Here is a 10826-nt window from a genome sequence, read left to right as displayed (position 1 = left end):
GGAGAGGCAGGGTGACCTACAGGGAGAAGGGGAGAGGCAGGGTGACCTACAGGGAGAAGAGAGGAGAGGCAGGGTGACCTACAGGGAGAAGGGAGAGGCAGGGTGACTCTACAGGGAGAAGGGGAGAGGCAGGGTGACCTACAGGGAGAAGGGGAGAGGCAGGGTGACCTACAGGGAGAAGGGGAGAGGCAGGGTGACCTACAGGGAGAAGGGGGAGAGGCAGGGTGACCTACAGGGAGAAGGGGGAGAGGCAGGGTGACCTACAGGGAGAAGAGGAGAGGCAGGGTGACCTACAGGGAGATGGGGAGAGGCAGGGTGACTCTACAGGGAGAAGGGGAGAAGCAGGGTGACCTACAGGGGAGAAGGGGAGAGGCAGGGTGACCTACAGGGAGAAGGGGAGAGGCAGGGTGACCTACAGGGAGAAGAGGAGAGGCAGGGTGACCTGCAGGGAGATGGGGAGAGGCAGGGTGACCCTACAGGGAGAAGGGGAGAGGCAGGGTGCCTCACAGGGAGAAGGAGAGGCAGGGTGACCTACAGGGAGAAGGGGAGAGGCAGGGTGACCTACAGGAGAAGGGAGAGGCAGGGTGACCGGGCAGGGAGAAGGGGAGAGGCAGGGTGACCTACAGGAGCATGTGAGAGGCAGGGTGACCTACAGGGAGAAGAGGAGAGGCAGGGTGACCTACAGGGAGATGGGGAGAGGCAGGGTGCCTCACAGGGAGAAGGGGAGAAGCAGGGTGACCTACAGGGAGAAGGGGAGAGGCAGGGTGACCTTACAGGGAGAAGGGGAGAGGCAGGGTACCCACAGGGAGAAGAGGAGAGGCAGGGTGACCTGCAGGGAGATGGGGAGAGGCAGGTGGACTCCAGGGAGAAGGGGAGAGGCAGGCAGACCTACAGGGAGAAGGGGAGAGTAGGGTGACCCCACAGGAGAAGGGGAGAGGCAGGACCTACAGGGAGAAGCAGGGTACCCACAGGGAGATGGGGAGAAGTGGGAGAGGCAGGGTGACCTACAGGGAGAAGGGGAGAGGCAGGGTAACCTACAGGGAGATGGGGAGAGGCAGGGTGACCCTGCAGGGAGAAGGGGAGAGGCAGGGTGACCTACAGGAGAAGGGAGGCAGGGTGACTCTACAGGAGGGAGAGGCAGGGGTGACCTACAGGGAGAAAGGGGGAGAGGCAGGGTGACCTGGGTAGGAGATACAGGGAGAAGGGGAGAGGCAGGGTGACCTACAGGGGAGAAGCAGGGTGACCTACAGGGAGAAGTAATTCTACAGGGAGAAGCAGGGTGACCTACAGGGAGAAGGGGGAGAAGCAGGGTGACCTACAGGGTGGGAGAAGAGGAGAGGCAGGGTGACCTACAGGAGGAGAGGATAGGCAGGGTGACCTACAGGGAGGAGAGGAGAGGCAGGGTGACCTACAGGGTGACCCACAGGAGAAAAGGGAGAAGCAGGGTAACCTACAGGAGAAGGGGAGAGGCAGGGTGACCTACAGGGAGAAGGGGAGAAGCAGGGTGACCTACAGGGTGACCTACAGGGTGACCTACAGGGAGAAGAGGAGAGGCAGGGTGACCTACAGGAGGAGAGGAGAGGCAGGGTGACCTACAGGGAGGAGAGGAGAGGCAGGGTGACCTACAGGGTGACCTACAGGAGAAGGGGGAGAAGCAGGGTAACCTACAGGGAGAAGGGAGAGGCAGGGTGACCTACAGGGAGAAGAGGAGAAGCAGGGTTGACCTACAGGGTGACCTACAGGGTAACCTACAGGGAGAAGAGGAGAGGCAGGGTGACCTACAGGGAGGAGAGGAGGCAGGGTGACCTACAGGGAGGAGAGGGAGAGGCAGGGGGTGACCTACAGGGAGAGAGGAGAGGCAGGGTGACCTACAGGGTGACCTACAGGGAGAAGAGGAGAGGCAGGGTGCCCTACAGGGAGATGGGGAGAGGCAGGGTGACCTACAGGGAGAATAGGAGAGGCAGGGTGACCTACAGGGTGCCCTACGGCTCCCCCCCATCTGGAAACCTGCCTGACTAACCGGTGTCTGTATGTAGCCTCTACTGTATATAGCCTGTCTTTTTACTGTTGTTTTATTTCTTTACTTACTTATTGTTCACCTAATACCTTTTTTGCAGTATTGGTTAGAGCCTGTAAGTAAGCATTTCACTGTAAGGTGAAACACCTGTTGTATTCAGCATTTCACTGTGAGGTCGACTACACCTGTTGTATTCAGCATTTCACTGTAAGGTGAAACACCTGTTGTATTCAGCATTTCACTGTAAGGTGAAACACCTGTTGTATTCAGCATTTCACTGTGAGGTCTACTACACCTGTTGTATTCAGCATTTCACTGTGAGGTCTACTACACCTGTTGTATTCAGCATTTCACTGTGAGGTCTACTACACCTGTTGTATTCAGCATTTCACTGTGAGGTCTACTACACCTGTTGTATTCAGCATTTCACTGTGAGGTCTACTACACCTGTTGTATTCAGCATTGTACTGTGAGGTCTACTACACCTGTTGTATTCAGCATTTCACTGTGAGGTCTACTACACCTGTTGTATTCAGCATTTCACTGTGAGGTCTACTACACCTGTTGTATTCAGCATTTCACTGTGGGGTCTACTACACCTGTTGTATTCAGCATTTCACTGTAAGGTCTACTACACCTGTTGTATTCAGCATTTCACTGTAAGGTCTACTACACCTGTTGTATTCAGTATTTCACTGTGAGGTCTACTACACCTGTTGTATTCAGCATTTCACTGTGAGGTCTACTACACCTGTTGTATTCAGCATTTCACTGTGAGGTCTACTACACCTGTTGTATTCAGCATTTCACTGTGAGGTCTACTACACCTGTTGTATTCAGCATTTCACTGTAAGGTCTACTACACCTGTTGTATTCAGCATTTCACTGTAAGGTCTACTACATCTGTTGTATTCAGCACTTCACTGTGAGGTCTACTACACCTGTTGTATTCAGCATTTCACTGTGAGGTCTACTACACCTGTTGTATTCAGCATTTCACTGTAAGGTCTACTACACCTGTTGTATTCAGCATTTCACTGTAAGGTCTACTACACCTGTTGTATTCAGCATTTCACTGTGAGGTCTACTACACCTGTTGTATTCAGCATTTCACTGTAAGGTCTACTACACCTGTTGTATTCAGCATTTCACTGTAAGGTCTACTACACCTGTTGTATTCAGCATTTCACTGTGAGGTCTACTACACCTGTTGTATTCAGCATTTCACTGTGAGGTCTACTACACCTGTTGTATTCAGCATTTCACTGTAAGGTCTACTACACCTGTTGTATTCAGCATTTCACTGTAAGGTCTACTACACCTGTTGTATTCAGCATTTCACTGTAAGGTCTACTACACCTGTTGTATTCAGCATTTCACTGTAAGGTCTACTACACCTGTTGTATTCAGCATTTCACTGTAAGGTCTACTACACCTGTTGTATTCAGCATTTCACTGTGAGGTCTACTACACCTGTTGTATTCAGCATTTCACTGTGAGGTCTACTACACCTGTTGTATTCAGCATTTCACTGTAAGGTCTACTACACCTGTTGTATTCAGCACTTCACTGTATTTTGTGTGTAAACGTAAATCTCTGCACGCAGCCCTCCTGAAGAGAAATAACATTAAATCACGTTTATTATGCTGACAGAGGCATCGAATGCAGTAGCTAGAACCAGGGCGGAGTAGCTAGAACCAGGGCGGAGTAGCTAGAACCAGGGCGGAGTAGCTAGAACCAGGGCGGAGTAGCTAGAACCAGGGCGGAGTAGCTAGAACCAGGGCGGAGTAGTTATAACCAGGAGTGGGCACTCGGCACAGCAGCTACGTAGGCATGTAGGAGTACTGTAGTGCGTGTAGGAGTACTGTAGTGCGTGTAGGAGTACTGTAGTGCGTGTAGGAGTACTGTAGTGCGTGTAGGAGTACTGTAGTGCGTGTAGGAGTACTGTAGTGCGTGTAGGAGTACTGTAGTGCGTGTAGGAGTACTGTAGTGCGTGTAGGAGTTCTGTAGTGCGTGTAGGAGTACTGTAGTGCGTGTAGGAGTCAGATCAATGTTATTTCACCAGCAATGAAATCATAAACCTGATATACATCAAATGGCACAGTGAAACTATAACTCGCACTGTCAATGTGACCTCAGGCTAACCTTTCCTCTCCTCTCCTGCAGAGATCGTCGACGGCAATGCTAAAATGACCCTGGGAATGATCTGGACCATAATCCTTCGCTTCGCCATCCAGGACATCTCTGTGGAAGGTACCAGGATGTAGATGTCCTCCTCTGACTTCTTCTTATTTATAACACACTATAAAGGCTTATTCATGCTTACAACACGTTATAAACGCATTATGTCCACATGGGTACAATCCATACGGGTATTTGGCCTGTCCATACGGGTACTTGGCCTGTCCATACGGGTACTTGGCCTGTCCACAGGGGTACTTGGCCTGTCCATACGGGTACTTGGCCTGTCCATACGGGTACTTGGCCTGTCCATACGGGTACTTGGCCTGTCCATACGGGTACTTGGCCTGTCCATACGGGTACTTGGCCTGTCCATACGGGTACTTGGCCTGTCCATACGGGTACTTGGCCTGTCCATACGGGTACTTGGCCTGTCCATACGGGTACTTGGCCTGTCCATACGGGTACTTGGCCTGTCCATACGGGTACTTGGCCTGTCCATACGGGTACTTGGCCTGTCCATACGGGTACTTGGCCTGTCCACAGGGGTACTTGGCCTGTCCATAGGGGTACTTGGCCTGTCCATACGGGTACTTGGCCTGTCCATACGGGTACTTGGCCTGTCCACAGGGGTACTTGGCCTGTCCACAGGGTACTTGGCCTGTCCATACAGGTACTTGGCCTGTCCATACGGGTACTTGGCCTGTCCACAGGGTACTTGGCCTGTCCATACGGGTACTTGGCCTGTCCATACAGGTACTTGGCCTGTCCACAGGGGTACTTGGCCTGTCCACAGGGTACTTGGCCTGTCCATACGGGTACTTGGCCTATCCATACAGGTACTTGGCCTGTCCATACGGGTACTTGGCCTGTCCATACGGGTACTTGGCCTGTCCACAGGGGTACTTGGCCTGTCCATACGGGTACTTGGCCTGTCCATACGGGTACTTGGCCTGTCCATACGGGTACTTGGCCTGTCCATACGGGTACTTGGCCTGTCCATACGGGTACTTGGCCTGTCCACAGGGGTACTTGGCCTGTCCATACGGGTACTTGGCCTGTCCACAGGGTACTTGGCCTGTCCACAGGGGTACTTGGCCTGTCCATACAGGTACTTGGCCTGTCCATACGGGTACTTGGCCTGTCCACAGGGGTACTTGGCCTGTCCATACGGGTACTTGGCCTGTCCATACAGGTACTTGGCCTGTCCATACGGGTACTTGGCCTGTCCATACGGGTACTTGGCCTGTCCACAGGGGTACTTGGCCTGTCCATACGGGTACTTGGCCTGTCCATACGGGTACTTGGCCTGTCCATACGGGTACTTGGCCTGTCCACAGGGGTACTTGGCCTGTCCATACGGGTACTTGGCCTGTCCACAGGGTACTTGGCCTGTCCATACGGGTACTTGGCCTGTCCACAGGGGTACTTGGCCTGTCCACAGGGGTACTTGGCCTGTCCATACAGGTACTTGGCCTGTCCATACGGGTACTTGGCCTGTCCACAGGGGTACTTGGCCTGTCCATACGGGTACTTGGCCTGTCCATACAGGTACTTGGCCTGTCCACAGGGGTACTTGGCCTGTCCACAGGGGTACTTGGCCTGTCCATACGGGTACTTGGCCTGTCCATACGGGTACTTGGCCTATCCATACAGGTACTTGGCCTGTCCATACGGGTACTTGGCCTGTCCATACGGGTACTTGGCCTGTCCACAGGGGTACTTGGCCTGTCCATACGGGTACTTGGCCTGTCCATACGGGTACTTGGCTTGTCCATACGGGTACTTGGCCTGTCCACAGGGGTACCTGGCCTGTCCATACAGGTACTTGGCCTGTCCACAGGGGTACTTGGCCTGTCCATACGGGTACTTGGCCTGTCCATACGGGTACTTGGCCTGTCCACAGGGGTACTTGGCCTGTCCACAGGGGTACTTGGCCTGTCCACAGGGGTACTTGGCCTGTCCACAGGGGTACTTGGCCTGTCCATACGGGTACTTGGCCTGTCCATACGGGTACTCTGGCCTGTCCACAGGGGTACTTGGCCTGTCCACAGGGGTACTTGGCCTGTCCATACGGGTACTTGGCCTGTCCATACGGGTACTTGGCCTGTCCATACGGGTACTTGGCCTGTTCATACGGGTACTTGGCCTGTCCACAGGGGTACTTGGCCTGTCCACACGGGTACTTGGCCTGTCCATACGGGTACTTGGCCTGTCCACAGGGGTACTTGGCCTGTCCACAGGGGTACTTGGCCTGTCCATACGGGTACTTGGCCTGTCCATACGGGTACTTGGCCTGTCCATACGGGTACTTGGCCTGTCCATACGGGTACTTGGCCTGTCCATACGGGTACTTGGCCTGTCCATACGGGTACTTGGCCTGTCCACAGGGGTACTTGGCCTGTCCACAGGGGTACTTGGCCTGTCCATACGGGTACTTGGCCTGTCCACAGGGGTACTTGGCCTGTCCACAGGGGTACTTGGCCTGTCCATACGGGTACTTGGCCTGTCCATACGGGTACTTGGCCTGTCCACAGGGGTACTTGGCCTGTCCACAGGGGTACTTGGCCTGTCCATACGGGTACTTGGCCTGTCCATACGGGTACTTGGCCTGTCCACAGGGGTACTTGGCCTGTCCACAGGGTACTTGGCCTGTCCATACGGGTACTCTGGCCTGTCCATACGGGTACCTGGCCTGTCCATAACGGGTACCTGGCCTGTCCATATTGGTACTTGGCCTGTCCATACGGGTACTTGGCCTGTCCATACGGGTACTTGGCCTGTCCATACGGGTACTTGGCCTGTCCACAGGGGTACTTGGCCTGTCCACAGGGGTACTTGGCCTGTCCATACGGGTACTTGGCCTGTCCATACGGGTACTTGGCCTGTCCACAAGGGTACTTAGCCTGTCCATACGGGTACTTGGCCTGTCCATACGGGTACTTGGCCTGTCCATACGGGTACTTGGCCTGTCCATACGGGTACTTGGCCTGTCCACAGGTGTACTTGGCCTGTCCATACGGGTACTTGGCCTGTCCATACGGGTACTTGGCCTGTCCATACGGGTACTTGGCCTGTCCATACGGGTACTTGGCCTGTCCACAGGTGTACTTGGCCTGTCCATACGGGTACTTGGCCTGTCCATACGGGTACTTGGCCTGTCCATACGGGTACTTGGCCTGTCCATACGGGTACTTGGCCTGTCCACAGGGGTACTTGGCCTGTCCACAGGGGTACTTGGCCTGTCCACAGGGGTACTTGGCCTGTCCACAGTAGTACTTGAGAAGACTCATGAGGCAATAGGCCTACTGGTAAATGGCATAAGAGTGGGTACTTCGGTGGTACCTTGGGCAGAGTAAAATGGGATTGGGGTTACAGTAGGCAGCTCAATTTTACATTCAAATTGAATTAGTAAGTATCATATGCATTTTGTATTGTTGGCTTTGCATGTATACTAAAACAAACATAAGTTATGTACAAGTAATAGAATATAACATGACAGATTAATATATACCGTAGTAATATACCATATAACATGATAGATGAATATATACCATAGTAATATACCATATAACATGATAGATGAATATATACCGTAGTAATATACCATATAACATGACAGATTAATATATACCGTAGTAATATACCATATAACATGATAGATTAATATATACCGTAGTAATATACCATATAACATGATAGATTAATATATACCGTAGTAATATACCATATAATATGATAGATGAATATATACTCATAGTAATACACCATATAATATGATAGATTAATATATACTATAGTAATATACCATATAACATGATAGATGAATATATACCGTAGTAATATACCATATAACATGATAGATTAATATATACTGTAGTAATATACCATATAACATGATAGATGAATATATACCGTAGTAATATACCATATAATATGATAGATGAATATATACCATAGTAATATACCATATAACATGATAGATGAATATATACCGTAGTAATATACCATATAACATGATAGATGAATATATACCATAGTAATATACCATATAACATCATAGATGAATATATACCGTATTAATATACCATATAACATGATAGATGAATATATACCGTAGTAATATACCATATAACATGATAGATGAATATATACTGTAGTAATATACCATATAACATGATAGATGAATATATACTGTAGTAATATACCATATAACATGATAGATGAATATATACTGTAGTAATATACCATATAACATGATAGATGAATATATACCGTAGTAATATACCATATAACATGATAGATGAATATATGTCATAATATAGTGTATTAATATAACATGGTAGATGAATATATACCGTAGTAATATACCATATAACATGATAGATGAATATATACCGTAGTAATATACCATATAACATGATAGATGAATATATACCGTAGTAATATACCATATAACATGATAGATGAATATATATTGTTATTATTACTGTATTTATGATTGTTATTATTACTGTATTTGCCTCTGCTTTTAAAACCCCTACAGCCTCTGCTTTTAAACCCCTACAGCCTCTGCTTTTAAAACCCCTACAGCCTCTCCTTTTAAACCCCCTACAGCCTCTCCTTTTAAAACCCCTACAGCCTCTGCTTTTAAAACCCCCTACAGCTTCTGCTTTTAAAACCCCTACAGCCTCTGCTTTTAAAACCCCTACAGCCCTCTCCTTTAAAACCCCCTACAGCCTCTGCTTTTAAACCCCTACAGCCTCTGCTTTTAAACCCTACAGCCTCTGCTTTAAAACCCCTACAGCCTCTGCTTTTAAAAACCCCTACAGCCTCTGCTTTTTAAAACCCCTACAGCCTCTGCTTTTAAAACCCCTACAGCCTCCTTTAAAACCCCCTACAGCCTCTGCTTTTAAAACCCCCCTACAGCCTCTGCTTTTAAAACCCTACAGCCTCTGCTTTTAAAACCCCTACAGCCTCTCCTTTTAAAACCCCCTACAGCCTCTGCTTTTAAAACCCCCTACAGCCTCTGCTTTTAAAACCCCTACAGCCTCTGCTTTTAAAACCCCTACAGCCTCTGCTTTTAAACCCTACAGCCTCTGCTTTTAAAACCCCTACAGCCTCTGCTTTTAAAAACCCCTACAGCCTCTGCTTTTAAAACCCCTACAGCCTCTCCTTTTAAAACCCCTACAGCCTCTCCTTTAAAACCCCACAGCCTCTGCTTTTAAAACCCTACAGCCCTCTGCTTTTAAAACCCCTACAGCCTCTGCTTTTAAAACCCCTACAGCCTCTGCTTTTAAAACCCCTACAGCCTCTGCTTTTAAACCCCTACAGCCTCTCCTTTAAAACCCCTACAGCCTCTGCTTTTAAAACCCCTACAGCCTCTGCTTTTAAAACCCCTACAGCCTCTCCTTTTAAAACCCCCTACAGCCTCTCCTTTAAAACCCCTACAGCCTCTCCTTTTAAAAACCCCTACAGCCTCTCCTTTAAACCCCCTACAGCCTCTGCTTTTAAAACCCCTACAGCCTCTCCTTTTAAAACCCCTACAGCCTCTCCTTCTTTTAAAACCCCCTACAGCCTCTCTTTTAACCCCCTACAGCCCTCTCCTTTTAAAACCCCTACAGCCACAAATGTGATTAGTTTGAACTGGCTCAGCAGTCCAGGTGAAGGATATGTGTCAAAACGGGATGCCGGAACTAATCCTATGTCACAGCACGATTTTTTAACTCATTTCTCATTGATTTGTTTTCCGCCTTCATCCTCACTTCTTGCCTTCCTCTTCCCTCTCTCATCCCATCTCCCTCACTCTCTCTGCTCCTCTCCTCTTCCCCTCTCATCCCTCTCCTCACTTCTCCTCTTCCCCTCTCATCCCTTCTCCTCCCTTCTGCTCCTCTCCTCTTTCCCTCTCATCCCTTCTCTCACTTCTGCTCCTCTCCTCTTCCCTCTATCCCTTCTCCTCACTTCTGCTCCTCTCCTCTTCCTCTCATCCTTTCTCCGCACTTCTGCTCCGGGGCCTCTTCCCTCTCTCATCCCTTCTCCTCACTTCTGCTCCTTCTCCTTCTCTCCTCATCCCTTCTCCTCACTTCTGCTCCTCTCCCTTCCCATCATCCCATTCCTCCCCTTCTGCGCCTCTCCTCCCTTCTTCTTCTCTTCCTTTCCTATCCTTCCTTCCTCCCCTCCCTCCTTCCCCCTCTCCTCCTCCTTCTCTGCCTTTCCTCCATCCTCTCCCTCCCTCCTCTCCCCTTCCTCTCTCCTCTCCTCCCTTCCTCTCTTCTCCTCTCCTACCTACAGAAACATCAGCCAAAGAGGGTCTCTTCTGTGGTGCCAGAGGAAGACTGCTCCCTACAAGAATGTCAACATTCAGAACTTTCACATTGGTAATAGAAGAACCCTACGTCCCAAATGGCACCCTATTATAGAGCACTGGTTAAAAGTAGTGCACTATATAGGGAATAGGTGCCATAGAGCCTGGTCTAAAGTAGTGCAATTATATAGGGAATAGGGTGCCATAGAGCCTGGTCTAAAGTAGTGTACTATATAGGGAATAGGGTGCCATAGGGCCTTAGTTAAAAGTAGTGCACTATATAGGGAATAGGGTGCAATACGTAACTGAACGAAGCACACACTG

The 10826-nt window shown here is 49.7% G+C and overlaps 1 protein-coding gene across 1 annotated transcript in view; it reads left to right on the top strand.

The window, feature by feature from the left end:
• LOC127915625 (alpha-actinin-1-like) overlaps nt 1-10826 on the top strand; it is a 23296-nt gene that overhangs the window by 12326 nt on the left and 144 nt on the right. The window contains exons 3-4 of the mRNA XM_052495845.1: nt 4184-4270; nt 10490-10575. Of these exons, the coding sequence (XP_052351805.1) occupies nt 4184-4270; nt 10490-10575 (173 nt within the window). The remainder of the gene's footprint in view (nt 1-4183; nt 4271-10489; nt 10576-10826) is intronic.

Source organism: Oncorhynchus keta, chromosome 35 (genome assembly GCF_023373465.1).
Source record: "Oncorhynchus keta strain PuntledgeMale-10-30-2019 chromosome 35, Oket_V2, whole genome shotgun sequence".
NCBI lineage: Eukaryota > Metazoa > Chordata > Actinopteri > Salmoniformes > Salmonidae > Oncorhynchus > Oncorhynchus keta.
The sequence above is the reverse complement of the archived record's forward strand: the minus strand, read 5'-3'. Positions and strand labels throughout refer to the sequence as shown.